At 42.3% G+C, this 26,899-nt stretch overlaps 1 protein-coding gene across 2 annotated transcripts in view; it reads left to right on the forward strand.

Moving 5' to 3' along the window:
- The first annotated feature begins 4,598 nt into the window (after window positions 1-4,598).
- gfra3 (GDNF family receptor alpha 3) overlaps window positions 4,599-26,899 on the forward strand; it is a 66,972-nt gene continuing 44,671 nt past the window's right edge. For both annotated transcript variants that reach the window (XR_006378890.1, XM_044205336.1), the window contains exons 1-2: window positions 4,599-5,800; window positions 22,969-23,265. Coding sequence is in view for 1 of the 2 variants with exons in the window: in XM_044205336.1 (XP_044061271.1) it covers window positions 5,761-5,800; window positions 22,969-23,265 (337 nt within the window). In the remaining variant the exon portion in view is untranslated. The remainder of the gene's footprint in view (window positions 5,801-22,968; window positions 23,266-26,899) is intronic.

Below are 26,899 nucleotides of genomic sequence, written 5' to 3' on the forward strand. Positions count from 1 at the left end.
TATGGAATTAAACAAGATTTCAGGAGAGGTACAGGTAAAAATATAAATAATTATAAAGAATAAAAGATATGACTTTTATTAAAATTACTTACTTATATCTTATCTTGTCTGGAGCAAGAGAGAGAGAGAGCGAGAGAGAGAGAAGGAGAGAGACAGGTTTTGAGAGAGAGAGGGAGAGAGAGGTTTTGAGAGAGAGAGAGGGAGGGGAGGGTTTTGGGGGAAGGGGATAGGGTTAGGGAGGCACAAAGCAAAGACCACGTAGAATTTATAATTTTTTTTTTATATAGGTGAATAGTAATTATAGTGTTAATATTAATAAATTAGTAATAATAGGAATGACAGCTATAGGAAGAATAATGTCAGCATCAGTAACAGAGCCAATAACAACAACTATAGTAGCAGTTGTCGAGCAGGAACACCGGGGCAGCAGGTGGCCCACAACCACAGACCCAGACCCCGCAGCTCCGGAGGCAGAAATACCTGCTGAAAGCGACAGAAGGAGAGAGGAGAGAAACGAGAAAGCACAGAACTACAGGAGAGAGAAGATGTTGAGTTAGTATCATGCAGTAATGGGATAAAAATGCATACAGAGGGAGAGAAGGAGAGAGGAAAGAGGCGCATCATGGGAAGTCTCCCGGCAGTCTAGGCCTATAGCAGCATAACTAAGGGATGGTTCAGGACTCACCCAAGCCAGCCCCGATTATAAGCTTTATCAAAGAGGAAAGTCTTTAGCCTACTCTTAAATGTGGAGATGGTTTCTGCCTCCCGAACCCAAACTGGGACCTGATTCCACAGGAGAGGAGCTTGATAGCTGAAGGCTCTGGCTCCCATTCTACTTTTGGAGACTCTAGGAACCACAAGTAACCCTGCATTCTGGGAGCGCAGTGTTCTAGTCGGGTAATATGGTATTATGAGATCTTTAAGATATGATGGTGCCTGACAAGAGCTTTGTAGGTGAGGAGAAGGATTTTAAATTCTATTCTAAATTTAACAGGGAGCCAGTGCAGAGAAGCTAATATTGGAGAGATATGATCTCTTTTCCTAGTTTTTGTCAGTACACGTGCCGCAGCATTCTGGATCAACTGGAGAGTCTTAAGGGACTTATTCAGGCAGCCTGATAATAAGGAATTGCAGTAGTCCAGCCTAGAAGTAACAAATGCATGCACTAATTTTTCGGCATTATTTTGAGACAGGATGTACCTGATTTTTGCAATATGTAGGTGATAAAAGACAATCATTGAAGTTTGTTTCATGTGGGAGTTAAAGGATAAATCCTGATCAAAGATAACTCCGAGGTTCCTTATGGTGCTGCTGGAGGCCAGGGCAATGCCATCTAGAGTGACTATATCTTTAGATCATTTGTCTTGGAAGTGTTTGGGACCAAGTACAATAACTTCAGTTTTGTCAGAGTTTAACATCAGAAAGTTGCAGGTCATCCAGGTCTTTATGTCCTCAAGGCATGCCTGAAGTTTAGTTAACTGGTTAGTTTCATCTGGCTTGATCGATTGTTGATAGTTGGGTATCATCTGCATTGCAATGAACGTTTATGGAATGCTTCCTAATAATACTGCCTAGAGGAAGCATATAAAAGGTGAATAGAATCGGTCCAAGCACAGAACCTTGTGGAACTCTGTGACTAACTTTGGCGTGCACGGAGGACTCACCGTTAACATGTACAAACTGAGATCGATCTGATAGATAGAATTTAAACCAGCTTAGTGCGGTTCCTTTAATGCCAATTACATGTTCCAGTCTCTGTAATAGGATTTGATGGTCAATGGTGTCGAACGCAGCACTAAGATCTAACAAGACAAGTACAGAGACAAGTCCATTGTCTGATGCAATTAAAAAGTCATTTGTAATTTTCACCAGTGCTGTCTCTGTGCTATGATGCACTCTAAATCCTGACTGAAAATCCTCAAATAAACTATTGTTATGTAGAAAGTCACTCAACTGATTGGCGACTGATTTCTCAAGGATCTTAGAGAGAAAGGGAAGGTTAGATATAGTTCTGTATTTGGCTAAAACCCCAGGATCAAGAGTGGGCTTTTTAAGAAGCAGTTTAATTACAGCTACTTTAAAGGATTGTGGTACATAGCCTGCTAATAAAGACAGATTGATCATATCCAGTAAAGAAGTGTTAATTAAGGGTAAAACGTCTTTAAGCAGCCTAGTTGGAATGGGGTCTAAGAGACAGGTTGATGGCTTAGATGAATTAATCGTCGAAGTCAGCTGAAGAAGGTTGACAGGAGCAAAGCAGCCAAAACACACATCAAGCAGCCAAAACACACATCATTTTAAAGCTGAGGAACTTCACAAGAGACAGACACATGGAGCATGTAGAAACATTTTCATACTGCAGGCAGTGAGAGAATCTTTATTTTGTTATTCTGTTGTGATCTTATGTGCAAATGAAATGAAAGTGACGCTACAGTGATTTAACAGGTGGAGCCCCTGCAGTCCTCTAAATGACCCCACTTTGTAATCCACTGCTTTGGAGATACAAAATAACTCTGAAGGCTACATGTGGGGAAATATTGTAATATTGCATAATCCTCCCAAATTTGCTTCTTTTTTATAGTTTCCATCCCATTCTTGTCACCCAAGGCCATTACAATTGTTACAATGGTCCTCACACAACTGTATGTGTATTCAGTGTATATTTGTATGAAATTCCTTGGGGGAAATATACTAAACTAAATCTCATCTGCTCAACATAATACACTGAAACATGATTACATTGCATAGAGATAAAGTGAGGCTCAACATAATAGCCATTCAGTGTTTTGATTGTGTTTAATTCAGTGTTTCAACTGAATTAAACTTTAACTGAAGTTTAAAGGAAGAAAAAGAAGACAGAAGGTATTATGGGAGGGTGACTCATCGCCTAAAGCTGAAACTGCTGTAACAGAGAAAATCTGCATCCATCCAAAATTAACTAATACAAACACCAAATATTTTCCACTACATAATAAGTGATGATAGATGTAGTACTTGTGAAATATTTTGCGACATTTTTACAAAGTTAATAGTGAAATGCTAGCTACATTTATATCAAATGATGGTAACCACATGGCTGACTGTGTAGCCTACTTAGCAATATATATATTTTCTTTCCACAAATTTCTACTAATTTTATTTTCATCAATCATCAAGTTAGTGTATTATATCTATAGCCTATTATTTGGTTTCACAGTAGTATGGTATGGTATGGTAAGTTTTTTTGGAAGTTATTTGTGTATTTGTCACAAGGCTAACTTTCAATTTTAACAGGCTTTAAGATAACGTTATTATCTGCTTGTTGAATTAACATTTTATGTAATTTGCATTGGTTTTATTGATGACTAGGCTAATAGCAGTTATGTTTTTCAATGAATGGTGTGAACTCGACACATTAATGTTCAGTATTTAATGGGAACTGTGAATAACATTTTTGAAAGCTTGTTGATTACGTGTACCCTAAGGAATACAACAATGATAAAGCTGCAATAATGCATTATTGTTTTGGCCACTTGGGAGCAGCGGAACAAATTGTAATCACAATAACACATAATAGCAAACTGTTGCCTATATAGCTATTCGGTGCAAGATGGCAGCCTCGGTATTGCACTCTCTGGTACTTTTTCTGTTTTAGCGACATCAGGGATTTCGAACTGCACTCCCATCAATCCATCTGGCGAATGTCTGCTACCTTACCAACAAGATGGATGAACTGCTGCTCCTCAACAGAGCAAACACGGACATTTGTAGATCTGCCGCCCTGTGCTTCACCAAAACCTGGCTTGGTGAGCACATCCTGGACACTACACTACATCTGCCGGGCTTCCATCTCCTCTGAGCGGACCGTGTAACAGAGCTATCAGGGAAACCGAGGGGAGGTAGAATCTGCATCTACATAAACGAAGGTTGGTGTATGTCACAGTTTTAAGGAAATCATGCAGTCCTCACTTAGAGACCATTTTCATAGACTGTTTGATCTGACTTTAGAGATCTTCCTCCTTTGTTGTCCTTACAGAGTTAACAGCTTGGCGTTAACTTGCTTTGTGCTTCTTAAAGTAAGATTGTGAAGTTGGCTGGCAGGCTTTGTGTGTGGCAGCCGTTGGCACTAAACTTTGTTGCAGAGATCTAGCAGGCTCTCGTGTCGCAGCAGAAAGATCAAAGAGTTTGGTTCTGCTGTGTGTTTCTGCTCCGAGCAGATTACACGGCGAAGCCAGGAGGAGAGAGTTCAGGTGGGTGTCTGCTGGTGAGCAGGCCACACTGAGAGGGAGACAGCCACGGCCTAAACAAATCACTGGAGCTGCATGATGCTTCAACCACCTCCACAATCATCCCTCTATCACAGGACTGAATGACTACAGGCCTGTCATCCTGATATCTGTGGTCATGAAATCCCTGGAAAGACTAGTGTTGACCCACCTGAAGGACATCACAGGACCCCTCCTGGACCCCCTGCAGTTTGCCTCCTGGGGAAAAAGGTCAGTGGATGATGCAGTCAACATGGGACTGCACTACATCCTGCAAAACCTTGACTCTCCAGGGACATATGCAAGGATCCTGTTTATGGATTTATGTTGGCGTAAATTGATGAACACAAGTAAAATTGCTTTATTAAATTACAATATAATAAGATAATCCTCATTTATTGAAACAACACTACTATATACGTTGCTTCCAAAGCAACCAGTGTATGTGCAACTAATTTCCACAATTCAGTTGTGTAAAACCAACTTACTTTTTAAAAAAAATTGTAGCATATATAGCATCAGTGCTATAGGTGTCTGTAGGCTGCATCATCTTTCTGTTCAGAAAAGATGCAAAATCGTTTCATCATGCAAATTTTTAAAAGACTCATTCAGATGCATAATAAGAACTATGACTTTTATCTGCCTCAGATCTTATCTTGTAACAGACTTTAAGACTTCACTGATTTTGTTGTGGTGTAGAAGCATTGTATGGTGTCCAAGCCATTAAACATGCTATTCCAATATACTGGAGAGGCAGTCAGATCTGTGAGAAAAATCTATTTATTTCTTAGGGTTAATGGCATTCAGTTACTCAACAAACTACAATTATTAGCAATACAAAATACTTGGGGTTTTATTAATAAAAGTTAGAGTAAAATTCAACTTAAAATATCTGACTACTCAGTTATAATCTCCGAGCTCAGTAGCCTATAGGCCTATTTTCATCGCTTGGTACAGGCCTACTGCCCCGAAAGGTGATGATGATGATGATGATCTGAGGAGGAGGAGGAGGAGGAGGAGGGGGGAGAGGAGGAGGAGGAGGGATACCACCAGTTAATAACCCAGCCTCCTCTGCCTTTCAGCATCATGATCGCAGGATGTACCGGGACCCCTTCACCAGCGGAGCCACGTCGTGATGACTGTCCGCGGGCAGAGCTGAAGCCCGGTGACGCTTGACATTTCCTCCATCCAGTAGTTGATTTCTCCAAGCAGCGCGGTGTGAAGCTGGAGCTTTGGCACAAACAGTCACACTCTCTCACACTCAGAGGCTGCCTCTCTGGCGCGTACTTTGCACCGACACATTCCTCCGAGGCTTCTCCTTCCTTCCATTTGGGGATTTGAAACTTGAGGGACTTTACCGTCGCAGGCAGAGAACAAAAGGCGGTCAGACGGACAGTGTCGGTGCGGTAAATGTAGCGGCAGGCTGGGTGTCAGCGGTGCTGCTGGACCAGCCGAGAACGCACCAAGTCCCGTCCCGCATCCCGTCTTACCCCCCGGTGTACCGAAAACGGCAAACATGATTCTCCTCGGGATTGTCCTTCTTCGTTTCTTCTCAGGTACGTTCAGTGATTTGATTATTACAATAACAGAGAGAACTCTTTTTGGACAAAACACGGTCTTTGTCTAGACGGTCCTTGACGCGCAGGTCAGATGGAGAGTGGAGAATCACACTCCACACTCCGCTCCGGCGGCCTCTTCTCTCTCCCATTAGCCTTCTCTGGGGCGCACTTTTCGGCTTTGGGTCAGTCTCACGGTCTTGGAGCCAGGGGAAAGAAGCGTGGCTTAATGCCTCCCAACTTTTCAGCAGAGTAAAGAATGTTTCATTTGGCCATAGCTGGCTATTTAAATCCTCGTGTATAATTCCGTTTCGGCCGTGGTCCTGCGCTCTTAGTTCAAGACAAGACAAGACATCTCTCAGCCAGTCTGTGGTCCAGAGCGCCGCTAGGCTACGCCCTTCCAGCTGCCAGCCCCAACTAAACTTTACAGTGATGCCCGGAGCCAGAAACCTGCGGACGGAGAGGTGTCAAAGCCTCAGGAGACAGGGCCTTATAGCAGCTCAAACAACCCTCTGAGTTCTTAGAATAAAATACAAAAACAAAGTTTTATAAATATTATATAAAATAAATATTTCAAGGGGAAAAAAACAAACAAAAACTGTGAATTTTAAGAAGCAGAATCTTCATGATAAATATAAAGTAGGTACATAGAAATGACATTCAAATCTCCTTAAAGCTGTCGTGAATGGATAATAAGTAACTTTAAGTGAAGCCCTAAATGTAGCACCCAGGCCAGTGTGAGTGACTGAGGTATGGAACCACTTTATTTCAGGTGTATTCAAGCAGCAAAGATTCAGGCATGAAATTCACTGATTTTAGGGGCCCACATTTTGTATGGGTGTAGAGATAGACTAAGGGACAATTAAAGCATTTTAAAGACTTTTAATGGTCGTTCTCCCATTGTGCCTACATTGTCTCCTCTGTTACAGAGCTGCTTTTCTTTGGTTATTGCAATAGAGAACCTTGTTACGCTGAGTCCTTCTTCAGTGCTTTGTATACGGGTAATGTGTTCAGGAGTCTGTGTGCGGGCACTAAAAGCTTGTGAATGAAAAGAAAACGGAAAGAAAAAAGCAAAAACAACTTCTGTAAAGGGTTGTTCAGCAGAGTAGTGGGCTGTGGTCAAGCCTAAAACGAGCATTTCCTGGTATTATCTGGCAGTCACCGACAGTATCAAGGCAGCGTCAGGCAAAGAGCTAAAGGGCAGATTTAGCTTTAAACAAGACTCAAGTCAAGGTCGGAGTGTCCGTGGTTCTTTATTACAAACATTACAGATAGTATGTATGGGTCAATGTACAGAGCAGATCGAGCGAGGCTGGACAAGGAAACAAAGAGCGTTCTTTGACGCTGGGCGTGATCACGGCTGAACAGAATGTAAACAAACTGCTAAATACTTGTTACCGAAAATCATAAGGGTCAACAAATGTTGAGGAAGCAAAAGTCTGAAGGGCCCAGGTCAGTGGGCCAACATCCTTTCTTGTCTCCTACAATAAAGAGGTTACGCAAACCCTTTAAGGCCTGAAGATTAGATAACAGCGGCGGCCTGGGCAACACATTCGACGCACTGTGGCTGAATAATACGTATTTGTAAATGTGTTTGTTAGAGACTAAAGTATTAAACTAACTTAAGCTTTAATAAATGTAAATGTTAAAATGCACAAAGTACACAAGGAGAGATTTGAAAGCACAAAACAAAATTTGTGAGTGCAAAATCACCTGCTTCAACCGGATGCACCCATATCTGGCTGTTTTTCATAGTTTAAGTCTGATGTTGAGACACAAGCTGGAGGAGCACACTGGGAAGGCTAACAGAATGACAAAGCAGCTGGTTTCAGTTGGACTTTACAAGCCGAAGCTGCCTTTGCTCACTCTCAGATGTGGACTTTAATTACCGGCAGTATTTCACTACAGTGGTTGTAGCTGACGTTTGGCTGTATGTGGAGAGTTCCTGAAGTGTCGATGTCAGGCCTGATTTTTTCCTGTGGTATTTTTGGTTTAGTTTGCAGTTGTACTTTTACCACCTGGGGTGGCAGAAACTGGACGCTTTTATCATTTAGCAATTATTTTAGCTTATTGTGGGCTTTTTTCTGGCTACTTTTCATGCACTCTCAATGGCAGGTGTTGCAACTGCCTCAGGTCAGTGGAAGACTGAGGTGTGTCTTATGCTGTCAGACTACCATACTTGGTAGGTCATTGTGACAATAAATATACTAAAGATCAGCCTCACACCAATTTGAAAGCATATTTGTCTGTTTATTTTCCTTCTAAACACACACGTGGATAAGGTTTTACTTTTCAATTTTTCAGATCAGCTCAGCTACTCCACGGCCCTGCCAGCAAAAGTAGCCCCTGGGTGGGAATCAGTGGATTATGTCCCCGCTGTAGCAGGACTAATGACATTCCCCAGCAGTGGCTTTATGTGAGCGTGGTCTGTGCTGCAGCACGGCCCGCTGTGTTCATTAGCTGTGTTAATGATTGTCCAGCTTGTAGTGACACTGTAATGTTGAGTGACAGGCTCATATATCTCCCTGTCTCTCTGCCTCAGGTTCCCCCCCCCCCCACCTCCCTCAAGGCTTTCAGGTTGTGTCTGATTTTCCTGTTTTTAAATCTCAATCTAAATTCCCCCTTGGATTCAGCGGCGCGTCAGAATAAATTGTTCAAGTCGTTCAATGAGGAAGTGCAGTCAACCGACGCCGGTGTGCAAACACATTTGGAGCGGCGGTGGTTGACGTCTTATCGGTGCGCAGGCAGGTGTGCATGTTTGTGTGTATTTTTAGGGGTGGGAGGGTGCGTGACAGGGCTCATTTTGCCTAGACGCCACTAGTCGGTTTTTGAAGACCTATACTGATACCGATAATTTGGGAGTGAAGCTGCCGGCAGGGAATATTTACCTTCTCTTTAGATCATAACCCCTTAACATATAGCTTTCCCCTTTTGGTTCCCCTTAAAGACCAGCTTTGGTTATAGAAATTGAGAGATTTTTGTCTGTGTTCTTCTCACTGGTTTGAAGTGGGTGGGGCTCAGTTATATCAGGTATTCCCACGCACCAATCAGAATACAGCGACATGGTCAAACTACACCCACCCAGTCCAGATGAAGCAGATTAGCTGAGTTTTAGACTCTTAATCAATAATACCTAAAGAAGTTTTTTCCTAACTTTAAATTAGATTGTTGCTTATTTATTCATGACAATTTGATGTAGAAAAAAAGTTCCGATTTGAAACAAAGTTTTCAGGGGCAGCTTTAAGGAAATTAAAATCATCTTATTCAACGCTGTCTCACATATACTGTACGTATGTTCTGTATCAGCTGGTTCCAGCTCTTCATTTAAACTGAATGATCTTTACATTTAGTGAAATATTCAAACCCAAGGAATGGCTACACCATTCCTCCAAATGGAAATATTCTTCCTGTCTTGTGCATCATTTTATATGCATTTCCCCAAAATTCAGCCTGACATATTTGGTGTCTTTGGAAACTTTGAATTTGACTGATTTCCTGTCAAGAAAAAAAAGTGTTACTCAATTTTGTCCATTGCCAGATGGACATACCTTAAACACAGAACACAAAATGTTTTGAAAACCATGACGATAACAGCAATGATACTAATATAGGTTCATTTAAAGGAGTATTCTAGCGATTTAGTGTTGCACTTCCATAAACTTGTGGGACTCACTAGAGACACATTAAAAAAAGAATGGTTAAAATCAAAGCAGTTGATGCCAGTAACATATCTTTTAGTTTTGTTATCAAAAGTGCTTAAAAACATCCAAAAAAAAGCTCAGAAATGTTCGGGAACAAATCTTTAACTTTGAAGCATGTAGCTGGACTCTCCTCCAGCTCTCAGCTCCACCTTTTGTTTCTCTCATTCTCTCTTTCACCTGTCCAGCTGTCCAGCTACGCACACTGCAGACACAGAATGAATGTAGTGTGGATGTGTGGATGTGTGGATGTGTGATCATGCCGTCAGGTTAGGAGCAGGCGTGGGGGCTGACGGCTCCGTTCTGAGTGACACTCTGGGCCCATCGGCCACGTCCGGCCCTGCTGCTCACACCAGAAAGTGGCACAGCAAAATGAATCTCGCATCTTCGCAAAATATTTGATCGTGGAAGCTTGGTGATGTAATGACTACTGGCTGGGCTAATTGGTGAACTACTGTAGCTGCCGAGCTAACCGCTAACACACTAGCCAGCTGGACTAGGCTAATAACTGACTGCAGCTCTCTGAGCTTCTCTCGCTCTTCTCACTTCTGTTCTGTTTTCCCCACCCTGGCATTTTGTTCACTATTGTAAACCTTTTCAATAAAAAGTTATTGAAGAGGAAAAATACAGCTCTCTGAGCTAACAAACTTGCTAATGGTCCGTTAGCAAGCTCGTTAGATTAGCTCGTTCGCTAAAAGGACAATAAGTTCAAACAGTTTATTTAATAGACATATTTGTATCGTCGACTCCTGTCTCACGACTGTCTGCAAATCATTGCTTTTTTGTGGAGCGGTTTATATGACAGAGGAGTTTAAATAAAAGTGAATGGTGCAACACAGCTAATAAACTACAACAGCTTCCTCCATTTTGGACTGTCCGGCTCTCTGTTCTCTCAAAGGTCAGCACTATCAAGACAGCTTGTTATTAGTCAATGGCACCAATTTGCTGTTACCAGTGGACACAAAAAATTGACCCTTTGAATAAAAGGATAACATTGGCAAACTGATATATTGATACATATATAAGTAATATATTGGTCTAACTTTACCAACATTACCTCATCAAAACACATCACCTCAACTTATAGCACATAAAACACACACACACACACACACAGACACAGACAACAGGTGTCAGGTGTTTCAAAGTCTCACCGTGCTAACACACCTATTACTGATGATTCCACAGAAAATGCAGGGGTGTGTGCTTTGAACAACAGGAGTCCTTCCAGTAGGTAGAGAGAGAGAGAACGCCTTATCTGTATTGATCTCCAGTGACAGACGATGACGTCCATGAAGAGCAATGAGGCCAGAGAAATGAGCATCATAAACCTGCTTTGATGATAAGTGTAAAAAGCTGCTCGGAAGTGGAGAGGCCATCATCCCTTGTCAGGGGAGAGAGAGAGAGAGAGAGAGAGAGACAGAGAGCGAGGGAGAGAGAGAGAGAGAGAGAGAGACAGAGAGCGAGAGAGAGAGAGAGAGACACAGAGAGCGAGGGAGAGAGAGAGAGAGAGAGAGAGAGAGAGAGAGAGAGAGAGACACAGAGAGCGAGGGAGAGAGAGAGAGAGAGAGAGAGAGAGAGAGAGCGAGGAGAGAGAGAGAGAGAGAAACACACAGAGCGAGGCGAGAGAGAGAGAGAGAGACACAGAGAGAGGGAGAGAGAGAGAGAGAGAGAGAGAGAGAGAGAGAGACACAGAGAGCGAGGAGAGAGAGAGAGAGAGAGACACAGAGAGCGAGAGAGAGAGAGAGAGAGAGAGCGAGGGAGAGAGAGAGAGAGAGACACAGAGAGCGAGGGAGAGAGAGAGAGAGAGAGAGCGAGGGAGAGAGAGAGAGAGAGACACAGAGAGCGAGGGAGAGAGAGAGAGAGAGAGAGAGAGAGAGAGAGAGAGAGAGACACAGAGAGCGAGGGAGAGAGAGCGAGCGAGCGAGAGAGAGAAAGAGCGATGAAGAGAGGATTAGAAGAGTGTGAGGTGAATGAACTTGGTGAAAGAATTGAGGAAATCCATCTTCCTTCTTCTGTCACATTTAATGAAAAATGAGCAACTTACCTGGCCTCCATCCACCTGGTTCCATCTGATCTGGAGCAGAGGTGTGTGTGTGCTGTGTGCGTATGTGAGTGTGAGTGTGTGTGTGTGTGATAGCGTTCTTCTCAAAGGGAATGGTGTATCCAAGAGGTAGTTTGGAGGTCTTCTGTGTGTTTTGTTGATAACTGGGATTTGGAACTCAAACACAGGGGCGGCAGATGGTGTGTTGGCTTCTGCGTCAAGTGTATGAACAGGCGGATTGAGTGCTGTGTGTGTGTGTTGGTGTGTCCTTACTCAAACTCAGTGTCGGACACGAGTCAGTGGTCCCTGAAGGTAGCGCTGCTCTCTGTGGTCAGAGGCTGTGCTTATCCCAGGTCAGCCGTGGCCTGACCTCAGGCCCATCTGCTATCATGATGACAGATGTGTCAGAGACTGGCTTCAGATCTGTGGCTGGACCCCCAATCCTCAGTTAGTCTTTCTGACAGACTCCACTCCCTGTCGGCAGGAGGACCTCTGCCAGACATTTAGTTTGGTTCTTCAAATCCTAAATATGTTTGGAAACACATTGAATCAAATGTGTTTTCTCCTCTCGAACAGTGGGAGTAAGGAGAAAGCACACGATAGAGATGTGTGGAAGTACTGCTGATTAATACCAGTGACCCAGGGATTACCAATGAGATCAAATGAATCTGCTCTGGGACTCTCCTGACCCCACTATATACTGGGCTCCCGTGGGCTAACAGTCACCACTGTCTTCACTGTAAATGAAATTCTCATTGTGTTCCGGATGCTGAAGAAGCCATGAGCCTGAAGCTTGCAGCCATGTTTGCGTAGAACATGTCATTTACATACTCAGCTCTGATTTGTTGTTCCTGAGCGATATGTTTCCACGCATTGGTTTTCTTTTTCAAATCCCAGTAGGTTGTAAGTTATACCTCACAGAATTACACTGGAAGCTGTTAACTGCAACTCAGCTTTTTCAGCTTTTAATTTTTGTTCAAGTACATTTGTGTAGTTGAGTGGAGTAGAGAACAACTATGAACTTACTTTTCACAGGAAATCAAAAGGAGCACATTTGGGTTTCCCTCCCACGTGTCAGAAGACATTTGACCCTTTCTCAGCTTCCCTATGTTGCACCGCTGCTGCCTTTTCAGTCTTTGAGCAGTGGTGGGCGTTGCCAGCATGTTTTTCAAAGTTCAAATCACAATGATTAGCATCCCGCCGTGCCTCCAGAGTAGGTTTGTACGTGTGAACGGAGCGTTTCTGTCTTTCTAAAAGCCTGACATCATGACCCCCAACAGTTATCCCCGAGGCCTCAACTGACTCCCTCTTTTCTTGTGAAAACCACAGACTGACGACAGTCCCACTTTGCCAAAACACAAGGACAGGAGCTGCTTTAATACACAATGACACGGCAGGAGTTCCTTTGCAAAATGTAAAGTAAAATGGGAAGCATTCATCACTGTCCGAGACCTTTGCAACCATTCACACATTATCCATTATTTTGCTCCTTGATCACAATTACACTAATTATGGCTCCTCTATTACCTCAGTTTTTCATAAACAAGGAAGTAAGGGAAATGAGAATGTAGAGGCTTAGTGATTCAGAGTCTCTGAATGTCTGTGAAACGTGATTAGAAATTTGCAGGTGACACACTGACTTTTGTACGAATTATTCTGGTTCATTTAGGAGGGGGAAGAGCTGGGCTGCTGGCAGAAAGTGGCGAAGAGGGGAACCAAAGCTCAGCTCATATCGTTGATTTTCTGCAAACTGCTCCATGTGCTCCCACAATTTTTTTTTTAATTATTAGATTGGTTGACCTACTGTGGTGCTGCAGAACTAATTTTACCAATATGATGAAGTTTTTGCTCTGTTAAAAGGTCACTCAGACTCCAATTACTGGCTCTCAACTTAAGCTTTTACTAAGGAAGCACAGAATAGGGAGCCAGAGTCCATGCAGCAACCCTAAGATGTCCTCTAATCACAGGCTGCAAACACACAGTCTGTCTTCAGTCTTCCAGGCAGTCTCTCCAGAATCTCGCCCCGCACGCTTCAGCTACCAGTCGTGAATGGACCGTGAATCCAAAATGCTTCTACACATTACATTCTGACATGGTTTGGTGTCATGATTTCTAGTTTCCTCCATTTTGTCAACAGTCCCAGTTTCGGGTCCACTTACAGCTCTGTCTTCCTCCATCCGCTGACTAAGCTGACGAAGCTGCGGTACAGATTTGTGGCTGATGACAAGTGAGCAAACCCCATCTGCTGATGAAGTCATACAGTCAAAACAAAATATGGCTGAAAACTTCAGAAAAAGCAAGTGAGTGGACTTTGAGTTCCAAGGTCATGAAAGAACTTGCATGTGTAAATTTAAGTCAACTCGGATGAGAAGCACTATGAATGTTCTGCTGATGAAATCGGTTGAAAGCTCTGGAAAAAGCTAGCAGGTGGACTTTGAGTTGGGATTGTTTCGTTGAAAAACAAAAGCCTAGTTTATTGGAATAGAGCAGACGGACAGTGTGAGCACCCCCGGCTGAAGCCGAGGCCTGTTGCGCTTACTTTGCAATTTGAATTTGATCAGATATTTACATTTTTTCACGTTCAAATGGCAGTTCAAATTTTAAATAAAAAGTGACAGCCACTAACCATATTTTTCAAAGAGCCAACTCTGAAGAAGAGAACTTTGTTGGATACTACACTCAGTCAAAGCAAGTGGACTTGCTGTACATTCCTAGAAGCTTTACAGAAAAGATTTTAAAAAATCGACAGCAATCCAGTTGCGTTTAACTTTGCATGTTTAGACAGCAAAGCTCTACTTCAGCTTCACAGTAAAGTGTTAATGAATAATTAAACTAGCTTCCTGTCCTAAATGTTGACTCCACCCATCTGAAACTGACATGGCATTTAAGTAAGTCTTTATTTTGTCTCTCATTGTTGCACTCTGTAGAGCTCGATTTTCCAGCAAACACTGTGGTCACAACGGAGACTTCTTTTTCCCTGAGGTTTTTTTTTGGATGTTCAATTTAAGTTTGGGCTTCTTTGTCTGTTCATTCGGCTGTGGTTGCCATCACTTCTCATTCTAACCAACCAGTTATTCCTCTCTTTGTTCCAAACAAACCTGAAAATGTGAAACACATCACTTCCACTTCTCATCACAGTGGTGAGAATACCTCCACCCAGAGAAACACTTCTTTCCCCTGTTTTTCACCACAGCTAGCTCTCAGCCTTTCTGTGCCGACTATAGAGGCAGATATTTGTACACAGTGAAGGATAAGAGCTGATAACAGCACATGATATCAGCCAGTCTCTTCTGACCAGGTAAGTCAGTGAGACTGTGCCGTTGGAATAATAGAAGTGGAATCACATTGTGGATTAGCTGCAGTCGTTCTGTAAACTAATCCGGTTGGTTTCAGATTAATGCAACATACACTGTAGGTGTGTAAGGCCAGGAGGAGCTTGTGCTGTTGGTTAATGGTATTCATATTACCACCTCAGAATTCATGTGCTCATGATTCATTGATGTTGAGGTGCATCGTTATTAGATGATGATGATGAGGTGAGCTACAATCACTAGATCAAAAAAGAGGGGATATTTCTATTATCAGCTATGTATTTTGCTGACATTCTCGAGGTGTGTTCATAATGAGCAAATTTTAACCTTGTATTATTTGCGAGACCTGGACTCTTAGAGAGTTGTTTTGCAGTCTGTAATCTGCTAATGTACCAGCTGTAAAGACGTTAAATACAAGCTAGCTAGCAACTTAACGTTCCTCTGGCTTAGTGAAGAGTAATCTCCACAGACAGCTGTTTAAATCACACTGTTTATGTTGTGAGCTTATTAACGGTATTTGTAATGATTGCTCAGGGCACCCAGTGCCGCAGATTCTCATGGGCAAGGAAATAAAATCAGTTAGTCTAATCAATCAATAAAAACAATGCTGATTTCTTCCTGTGAACCCTGCATGAGAACTATTTCAGTTTGACCAGCCGCTGTCCTCCCAGCTCCTCAGGACCTGCTGCTGACAGGACAACTGGTCCTGAGGACAGAGACGGCCGAACAGAGGTAGGAGTCAGTGTAGACAGAAGAAACTGGCCGCTTCAGTAGCACTTACGTGCCGCTCACATCTTGCTTTTGATGTGGATTCCTCACTAATTAACTATTATTATATATCTTGTCATCCAGCCAAGAAACGGTCTGGCACAGATCCCCCCCCCCATCACTTAACATTTGTATGAAGAAAAATTAAGCAAATGGTGAAAATTAGTGCAGTTTGTGTGTTAATTTCAGTCCATTCACGTCAGTGTATTTTTTGATAACACCACCGGATGGCGCCAAATTCACAGATTTTCTAAACCTATTCATACTGCCTTTAACATGATGTCACCTGGCCGCAAAACAAATTTCCTTGTTGGGACAATAAACAAAGATAAAGATCATAAAAAGTATCTGTTATCACTTTTTTCATGTGGCTCTAATCCTACGTAGACCTTGATCAAAGAATGGATAGAACACCTGTTGTAAATCCACCTGGCTAGGTTTAAAAACTAAAATCTTTATCGGTATTTTGTAGACCAGTCAACAATTCAAAACTACCTGACCCTGTACCTATGGAAAGTAAATCTGTTGAAGTGGGAGAGTGTGCTCCAACATGTATTTCTCTTGGGTGTGAGTCAGAGAAAATGAAGTGTCACATTCTGCTCAAAGCCTGGAACACTTGACCTGTGGTTGACCTGTGGTTGACCTGTGGTTGACCTGTGGTTGCTGGATTAAGTGAATGTTAAACAAACGTGCTCGGTCTGAATGATTGTCTTGCTCAAAGCAGCTCTCCAGACTTTTTTTGTATTCACACAGTGCTGGTGTGCAGCAGATGGCATACTGGATGTTCATTGTTTTCAATGGGAAAACAATGATAAACTCCACCAGCACTGATGGAGCATGCTGCTTGCCGCCTGCAGACACAGTGTGGCAACAAAAGTTTAATCTTCCCTTCTGCTGTCTATTGATGACAAACAGATTTTGGAAATTCTACCAAAATGGAGGCACGCACGTTTATTTTTCAACATGTACTCCTTGTTCTTTTCCAGCGAAGATAAATTAGTGAAGAGCTTTCTTCATCTGACATTTTGGAGTCTGGGAGGAAAAAGGCTTACTGCCAAAGTTAGGTTTAGCTAACAATTTCACTTCCATGCTTGGCCCTTTTTGTAGTCAGCATGGCCCTTCTGGCTTGGCAACGTACACACTGTGGCAAGGACTTCCTGTGGGAACTCCTCTTGAGAAACTCCTAAAGGGGCCTACGACTACAATAACAAGGCAACAGAAACACTGGCTACCTTATTCATTTCGGTGGGACTTACTTCGGTTTGGGTGGGGGTCCCATCACAGACCACTCTTGGCAAAAAGGCAGATGAGTACGGCAAAATAGTTTCTACTGGCTCTAGTTGGCACTGTGCACTGTGTTTGCCACTGTAGCATTCAATTGCATCTTACTTCACCAGCATTGAGATGGAGAAGAAAATCATGGAATGTAAAACCGTAACTTATGGGTTCTGTTCACACTGACATTTGTAATAATGATTATTATTAAATTATTGACCATACTCAATGGGATGTTTTGTTGTTCTCTCTATTTGTCTCAATGTTACATTTAAAAAAATATCTAATAGTGATCATTTGATATTTCTGTATTTAGTGGCTTTTAACACCATTTTTCACAAGCCCAAGACGTTCATGAATTAAACATAACCAGCGTGATATTGTTGCCATGATGAATTTTCTAGACTTCATCTAACCACAAATGTATACAAAGACATGAAATGCTGTGCAGTGTCTTGGCTTTAACAAACCTTGAAACTAGACTCAGTGGTTAAGATTAAATTTTCTTCCCCTGTACCCTCTATCAACATGCCACACAACAACAAAGCCTCCTGTGTAGTTTAATAGTTGTGCTATTGTCCATACTGAAGCAATTTAAAGACAACATGAATGAGAACAAGATGGGTTTCTCTACCTAAAGCAACAAGCCCAAAACTTAACCAACAAAATACATTGCTTGTATTGCCTTCCAAAACGACCCATATCAGCAAGTTAGAAATTGGCACCCCTATTGGCTGAATGATGTTTATCAGAGCCTTCCAAAACACTTACAAATCCCTGTTGCAAAAAGATTAATATTAGCATCTTTGAGACTGTCCTCCCAGGAAGAACAACATCAGTCGTTTCAACCATACTGTATAAAACATGGATGTAGTTTCCGTGACATCACCCATAGGTTTCTGAAGAGCTGTTGTGAAGCTCAAAGTGGGTGGCTCCGGCCGTCGCCATCTTGGCAGTCCCCCGTGCCGGCTGATCAAAAAATGAGCACAAAGGTGGAGCTGAGGTGGGCCAAATGAAGCCTGGTTGCTGAACCACTTAGCGGCCAGCCACCTGTCACTCAAAGCGGCCACGACCTTATTTATGCGTAACTTTAAGCCTTAATATAATTTAAACGGGTGAGTTATAAAAATAATTACTCCCCTCACAGTTGTCATGAAGGGTGAAATTAGCTATAGAGACCAAAACCGTTTTTTGTGCCAGGCTGTAAACATGTTTATTTCTGCTGTAAAGTTGGGCATTTTAACGTGGGGCTCTGTGGGGATTGACTCACTTTTTGGAGCCAGCCTCAAGTGGCCATTCAAGGAACTGTAGTTTTTGGCACTTCTGCGTTGGTTTCATTTTTCGACCCTGGAGGTTGCCTCGTGTGTCTTGTCGTTTTACTTCCTGTCTTTGTTTGCTTTTCCCTCCAGTTTTGATTGTTTGCCCCACCCTAATTAGTTGCACCTGTGTCTCGTTGACTCCCCTACCTGAATGTATTTATTCTGTGTTCTTCCTTTTGTTCTGTGTCAGATCGACGTTGTATCTCTGTCAAGCACCTTGGTTTGTTGTTCCCCTGGATTCTTTGTGTCCCTTGTACCTTGCCTGTTTGTGGATTTTGCCTGCTCACTGTTGGACTTGTTTTTCTGTCTTTGACTGCTTACCTGCTGAGAGTTGCTTTTGCCCGCCAATTCAGTGTAAGCCTTCTTTTGTTAATAAATCTGTTATCAAACTGCACCTGCTCGGCCTCCATTGTCTGCATTTGGGTCCTACTCCTGCTTTCCTGCTTGACACACCATACTGCAATAACACTGAGACAGAGCCAGAGTGATCTGCTTTTGCTGGATTCACTTGCCTGTGTAGTGTGGAATAAAGCTGTTTTGATTTGTATCACAATGTACACAAATAAGTATCCAAGGATTACATGATCTATTGAGGAAAAATATCCATGAAAGAATGACAGTAGTATTCTCTGGGTTAGATTTCCATGTAACCTAGTTTCTTATCTTGTCCTCTCTGTGCTTGAAATTAAATTGTATATTTTCCTTTTACTGTTCCAAGAGTTTGACAGGTTAAAAAAAACAAGCTATAACGTGCTTATTATTGAGCTTTAGAGTTGTTGGTAGGAGGATTTTGTTACCTTTGGACAAAGCCAGGCTAGATGTCTCCCCGTTTTCAGTCTTCATGCTAAGCTAAGCTAACCAGCTGCTGGCTGCAGCTTCATATTTACAATACAGATATGAGGGTGGTATCAATCTTCTCATCTAACTCTCAACAAGAAAGTGAATAAGCATATTTCCCAAAATGCCGAACTATTCCTTTAACAAACACAGGGAAATTGTACAATGGTTTACATGCTGTCACTGGCTTGTTTTCAGTCTGTTAAAGAGGAACTCTGCCAATGTTACACATCAGCATGTGTTTCCAGGTGTTGGGGAGTTCTACTAGCAGACTAATTCGCCTGGAAGCTCTCAGTTCATTTTTGATTTCCAAGGGGTGTTATCAACAGGCGTAGACCAAAATGCCAAGGGACGCAAATAGAAAGACCTAAAACCAATCAGAGTAACAAAACATGCTGAGCGACACATGCAAGTCGGGGCTGTGCTTGGTCCGTTTTCAAGCAGGAAAAAAATGGCAGCCTTTCTTACAAACGTTCTCAAATTACAGCTAAACAGTACACTAAAATGTGTTTCTGAAAACATTTGAGGCAGAAAATAGGCAATGCAGTAACAGAATCTTGATTCATATTTGATCAGCACTGCCTAGTTTGACAGTTTGATCTATGTTTTATGAGCCTGTGCCTTGCGCTGTATCAACCAGTCAGGGCAGCGAGATGTGTGACGTGTGACTTCCAAACTGGACCGGTAACTCTATTTCAGTCATCGTATCGAACCCACCCCATATTAGATAAAAGGCTGTGATTGGCCCAAACCAGTACGGGTGGAAATCTGTTTGAATGGGATGGGGGCCAGACGTATCTGCCAGAGCAAATGAAACATGAGCTCGGCAGATTCGTCTGGTTCCCAGGCTAGAGTTATGCATATGTGTAAAAAGTAGTATAAAGCCTTTTGTGTGATAAATGTCCTCAAGTGATGTCACTCGAGTCGGCGTCGGTCGGTCGGGGCTGAAGGCTACAGGTGTGAAACTGAAACTAATGTGTTGGTGTGGAGTCAGAAAGACGTGAGCTGAGCAGAGCTCTGCAGCTGCTGCTCGTCTCTGCTGCAGGCTGCATTAGCCGCTACTAGCATGACACACGCCAATGTATGACCGAATTGACGGCGGTTGAGTTGCATTGTATGTAACGTAGGCGCCAGGTTTTGACAAGGAAAGAGAATGTGTGGAATAAAAAAAGATATCTCTAGCTCTGCTATATCAATTTTGAACCTTGCTGTTGTGTGCTAGAGTGCTATTGTAAGTGCAGCATATGGGATCTTATAGTATTTTCACACAGTTATTAGTGCTTTTAGTTAGCTAGTATGATTATTATATAATTCCACACTTTTATTCTTTATTCCAGATACACATTTTGGAGCCTTATTTCAAAATTTCACCTAAACCGTAAATTCAGTTTAGCAATCCATTCACACCTTTTGCTGTTCATCTGAAATTGTGAAGCAGTATATTTATGATGAACTGGCATCATACTACGTGGATGACTGAGATGACAATACACATAAAAAATAAGACTAGACCTACATGAGCTCAGCTTAGCCATAATTTAGGAAAAAAATCCTCTCTGCACTGTTGTGTGTGTGTGCTACTGGCAGACATTATGTGTGTGACCTGAGCGTGTCATGACCGCATAGGGAGCTGCAGAGGACACTGGGCTTAAAGGGAAAATGCAATGTTTCCTGTGAAGCAGAGGTGGAAATTAATTTATTTGCAAAAGTTTGGTGATATGAAGCTGGCATGAGACAGGACAGCCTCTGGTCAGAGAAGTGGTGAGGATCAAGCCAGTCGGGCTGAGCAGTTAGTCTGATATGTGGACAAAGTGAGTTGTGGCGGAGTGTTGGGATGCGGCGCTCCACAAAGACTGTTTGTTCAACCAACAATGTTTTATGTATGTGGTTAGTCTTTCATCAGCACACTCAGTATTCAATTTACATACTGTCTACTGATCCGGCACTGAATGTTAAGCTGTTTATGCTCTCTCAGCCACTTTATTCTGACACCAAGATGTGTGTGTGTGTGTGTGGAAGTCTGTGTGTGTGTGTCAGACAGATTGCCCCCTCCCCCCCGGTTGTGCAGTATTGTGCTCTGGTAGTAATGATGGGTTCTGTGCCTCCCAGTCTTCCTCCCAGCAGGACACACACATAAAACGGTCCTTCTCAGGGCAGCCATGCGCGCGTGTCTATGTGTTGTTTTTTGCACTTGTGTGTGTGTGTATGTGTGCATATGTGTGCATCTTTGCGTGATCCTAAGAACATCATTTTCGGCGGTGCATGCTCATTGTGCCTCATACTGTGCGCGTGTCCAACCCATCAAGGTTCACATTGGACGCTCGCGCTCTGTCTCTGCCTCTATCTCTCTCGCTCTCTCTTTTCTCCCACCTCTACCTTTTTCCATCTATCTTCCCATTCCCCTATTTCTCCTCCCCATATGACATTTCTGCTGTCCTCAGACAACTTCTCTGCACTTCCCCTGTGCGTATCAGTTATTGGATTTTACCAGGGGAGCCTCTCCTTTTTGCTATTGCAAATCGAAGCAGCCACACTTCAGAAAACAACAGTTCCTCTTGGAGAAACTTTGGGTTCCCCACAAAACAAAAGCTGTCTGTAGTAAATGAAAACTAGCTTAGAACATCATCTCTGTCAACCAGCTGTGAAAATCCACAGCTTTATCGAATCAACTTCTGATGTGGACTAAACACCCACACCGAGACTGGTTGAAGAAGAGAGTCTCGGTCCACTTACAATCAAACTCTGGTGCATTTCATTTGTGGTGTGAAACAGACCAAATACAGGATTCCGAGATAATATGAAGCTCTATCACAGCATAGATACTGTGAAGCATACACAAACCCAATGACGTTTACTGAAGGAATCTAATTACTATCCTGAACTATTCAATTGACTTTTTTGTTAACAGATTGCTAACTTTTTGACTCTTCTCTGCTTGTGTTATTATTAAAGTGTGTGAATCCATTATTTGCATGAATTTAACTGCTGGACTGTTCTGCAGTCTGGGTTTATTTGCTCCAAACAGCCAATGTACAGACATTAGCTGTAGCTAGCTAGCACAACATATGCACCGCACTGCACCGACTGTGTGTGTTTGTGTGCCAGTTTAGACTCTGACGGGTCTAAGAACTCACCAGAAACTTTAGTTCTTTCAGATATTTTCCTGCACGTTTATGAGGTAGCTCAACATTTTCAATTTGCGTAGACAAGGCGCTGCCTAGATAGAATTTGTGTCTGCTTGCATCTTTCCACAGAATATAAATTTCCAAAATTTTTCACAGTGACATACTATCATACCAGGATTTGATGTTGCACATTCTTGGCTAAAGGCCAGGTCATATCAGCATTTAAACCAGCAAATTAAATTCATTTTAATGGAAACGATGCAATTGGTGAATTCACTCGTGGGGGCTAAATAAATTTGCGTCATTGACGAAAAGCAAGCCATCTTGACAGCGCTGACCTTTGAGGGGTTGGAGAACCAGAGAGACCAACATGGAGGGAACTATTGAAGCTTATAAGCTGTGTTGCACCATTCACTTTTATTTATATTCCTCTGTCGGAGTATATACTGTTCCACAAAAGAGCTATGGTTTGCAGACACTTATGAGACAGCAGTCAATGGTACAAACACGTATTTCACAAAGACATGAGGATTAGTTTCACTGTACCGCTTTCTGGTGTGACCAGACCCAACATGTGGTTGTCTAGACATGTTGCCTGGGTTCCTTATAGCACAAAGCTTTCTGCTTTGGTACCTGATTACTATATTCACTACAACCAATGTGTCAAGAGTTCATGCTACAGTAATGTGATGTATCTGACCTTTACACCTCCTTCTTTCCCTCTCTAGGGCTTCTATTTTCCCTCTTACTCTTTTAACATGTCTCCCTCCATCTCTTTCATCCTCTCTTAGGTGTGTTGCCATCCTCAGCACCCATCTTCCCCTTCCCTCCCTCCCCCACTGACTGTGTTGAAGCTCATCGGGTGTGCTCCAGCGACCCCCGGTGCAAGGCGCTGTACCGGGGCTTGGAGCTGTGTGCGGCCGACGCATCGGTGTCCCCACTGGGGGAGCAGGCAGCTTCCGAATGCCTGGAGAGACAGGACGCTCTGCTGGCCAAACACCCTGCTCTGTTGGCCTGCAAGTGCCAGCGCAGCTTCCGAAAGGAGGAGCAGTGCCTGCGCATATACTGGAGGGTTCGCCTGCTGCCAGGTCAGTCAGGCCTCTGCTGGGCCTGGGGTGTAGGGGACATGCATTCAAGTCTATATGTGGGTGCATACTGTATATATAAAGCTGGGTATCCCTCTATCAATTCATTATCTAAACCAGCTTATCCAGTGCAAGGTCAAGGGGGGCTAAAGCCAATCCCAGTATGGATTTGGTGAGAGGTGAGGTACACTATAGGCAGGTCGCCAGTTTATCACAGGGCTTAAAGCTGCACTGAACCATATATTTATATAATGTGAACAGAATGGTGAGAATTATCACCACCTCTGCAGTTCCCCTTAGCTCTACAGAGCTTTTTAGTGTTTTTCAGCTCATTAGTTTTGGTTTAGCAGCCTGCATCTTTACTGTTTTGGTTAATTCTCACAGCTCTCATCAGCGTAGTTTCCATCAGTTGCTGTTTTTAGCAAACAAGCTCTGATAAACCCACTGTACACCTGCCCAGCACCAAACAGCAGACAGACACAGAGACCAGCTGGTGAACATAGTGGAGCATTTAGCAGCTAAAGAGCCAGATTTTTCTCCGGAGTTGATGGAGACCAAAACAGACGAAAGGAGTGAATATTGGACTTACATTCATCAGGAGGACACAAAACAACTTAAAATGTATGCTAATGTTGCTCGAATGTCTGCAGGATGTGTAAATAAGTAACTGTATGCCAACAATTTAGCCATAACAACTTTATAAGACCTTACTATGTCAAACATGTGCATGATAAAAAAACCTAAAACACAACAGTATTAGTGAAGCTTTAAGGGCGAGGCACACATCCTGTAATTGCCCCACAGTAGCTGCTGCTCAGCATAGGCTTGCTTTAAAGGACAATGCTGGGTTTATTCTTTATTTTTGTCAAAAAATCCCATATAAAACACCAAAAACCAACAATGTGTTACTCCATCTCTCAATACTTTCTGACTTCCCTACCCTGTCTGTGGCTCTCAGCCCCAAACCTCATATTTAAAAAGTTCTCAATGATTAAAAATGCCACTCAAACAGGAGGAAATACTGCATTTGTTGGGGACTATTTTCAGTGGCGGATTAAGACACATTTGGTACTCTAGTGAGTATTTGGACAGTGTCTGTGGCTCATTGATGTGTTTTTAGACAAAAATGGAGCTGTATATCACTCTTTGGATACACAGACAATACTTGTTAGTAAAATGAATTTATTGTTGATTTTGGTATTTTTATTAGATTTGTTGACAATAAGAAAAACAGACAATAATGCCAGCCTTACCTTTTAAAGCTCCTGAAGATTTGTAAAGTGTGTGTCCCATCATTTGAAATCAGTCATTTGACAGGCGTAGCACACGGCTCTTGTACTTTATATAGAAAACAATATGCAAGGTTTTCAAATGGTGTTTGTTGCCATTTACACATATAGACAACCAGTGACACATCCTGGAGGAAACTAGAAAACTAACCTGTGGTCATGCCTATAGCAGCACAGAATGGGCAGATGCCTTGCTCAAAAACACATTCACATGAGACTTTCTAGAAACTACTGTACATTTATTCCATAACCCTCATCTGAACACTTTTACGCAAACCTGGTTAATTTCTACTTTAACCATAAAATGTGTCATAATCCCAAACCAGCCTTGTATAGAAGTGAGGTCCAGTCACAGACACACACAGTAACAGAAGCATATCCGGAGTGCTGGTGTGATATGTCCATCAGTAAGTGAGCTAACACTAGCCAGCGGACTCCTCCTCCCCTGTGGCCTATTAGTCAGCGGAGCATTAGTGTAATTACACACTCTTCAGTTCCTAACGTCTGCTAGGCTGCTCTAGCGTGTCATTACCATAACTATATAGCCTAGAATAGGATTTACATACATAAACACTTTATATGCCATTACATTCTTGATTGAGTTTGTACTTTTGAGTGTGTTTAAATAATTTGAAGGAACCAACGGCTCGTCCACTGGTCAATCAAGGCTCTGCTAATGGGTTTCACAATTGGACAGAAGCTGTCCTCAGTAACATGAGCTCATGGGTTTGACCTCATGTCTTCCTTATTTAACCTCATTTTGGCCATGTGGATGAAATTTAAATGACAGAGGGACTGTAGTATTGCTTTACACAGGTTGTTTTTATGATGCTGTGTTGCATGGATATAAAGCCCTCTGTAATAAAAACAACAAAAAATATATTAAAAAGTGTAGCATCAAGAAGGGAAATGCACCACACTAGATCCATCTATAAGACTTTCTTTATAGCTCATATTTCTACAGTCTTTTAAATAAAGGTTGAAGAAATAGTTCATTTTAATTTGCTTTCTCTTGGAGAGTGAGATGTGAAGATTGATACCACTTTTATGTCTGTTCGTAAAGTACAGTGCTGGAGCCAGGGGTTATGAGCCTAGCTTAGCAAAAATGAGTTACTCCACGCAACTCCCTCTAGAAGAACAAACTGTAGTTTTGCATTTTTGTTTGTGTCTGTCGGTTTTAATTAACGTGTTAAGCTTTAGGTATATAGTCGTATTTTTGAACTTTGGCTGGCTTGCTGTTTTCCACTGTTTCCGGTCTTTATGCTAAGCTAGGCTAACAGGCTAAGCATTTCCTGACTTTAGCACCATACCTAACACAGAGACTTGAGATGATATATTACATATCGATCTTCTCATCTCATTCTCAGAAGAAAGGAAGTGTATTTCCCAAAATGTTGAACTACTTAAATGAAAAAATAAAATGAACTGAAGAACAATGACAGCCTTTGTCACCTGTGTAGTGTTCTAACCCTGTACTGCAGTTGTTATAGACCTTTATATTAGCACTGAGCAATGTTTAAATAATTACTATACACATACACATAGCAAACATGCTTAACAGCAAAAACACAGCACTATTATCAGATGCGAGTTGCTTCAGGGTGATCTCAGAGCTGCTAGAGAACTGACATGCAGAATACTGGCTGGATTTCATATTTCAAAGTGATAGTGACATCCACCAGCCATTCATGGACCCCAGAGGATAAATCCTAATGACTTTGGTGATCCCCTGATTTTTCATTTAGTCAGTGCATGAGGTTGATATTTTTTTGTACTGAGTAACATGTCTCAATAAATATTGGATGGATTGCCATAAAATTTGGTACTGATATTTTCCACAGATGTTCCCCACAGGATGAATCCTAATCACTATGTTGACACCTTTACTTTTTATCTAGTGCCATCAGTAGTTCGAGTGAAATATGCTAACACTCGACTAGATGAATTGGCATAAAATATGGTCCAGACATTCAAAATTTCCAGACAGTATATCCTACTTACTTTGGTGACTTTATCTATCGCCACCAGCAGGTCAAAATGTATTTTTGTCTGATACTTGGTTTATGACCAAATTCCAGCAAAACTAATGGCATTCCCATCAGCCTCAGCTGTACTTTGTGTTTGGTGCTAATTAGCAAATGTTAGAATGCTAACACACTAAACAAAGATGGTAAACATGGCAATACCCACTAAACATCAGCCTGTTAACATTGTCATTGTGAGTATGTTAGCATGCTGACATTAGCATTTAGCTCAAAGGAATGCAGTGTCTAAGTACAGCCTCACAGATCTGCTAGCATGGCTGTGGACTCTTAAAGCACAGCTACAGAGCCTATGCATGTAGGTGG

Source organism: Siniperca chuatsi, linkage group LG8, assembly GCF_020085105.1.
Source record: "Siniperca chuatsi isolate FFG_IHB_CAS linkage group LG8, ASM2008510v1, whole genome shotgun sequence".
In the NCBI taxonomy this organism is placed as follows: Eukaryota; Metazoa; Chordata; class Actinopteri; order Centrarchiformes; family Sinipercidae; genus Siniperca; species Siniperca chuatsi.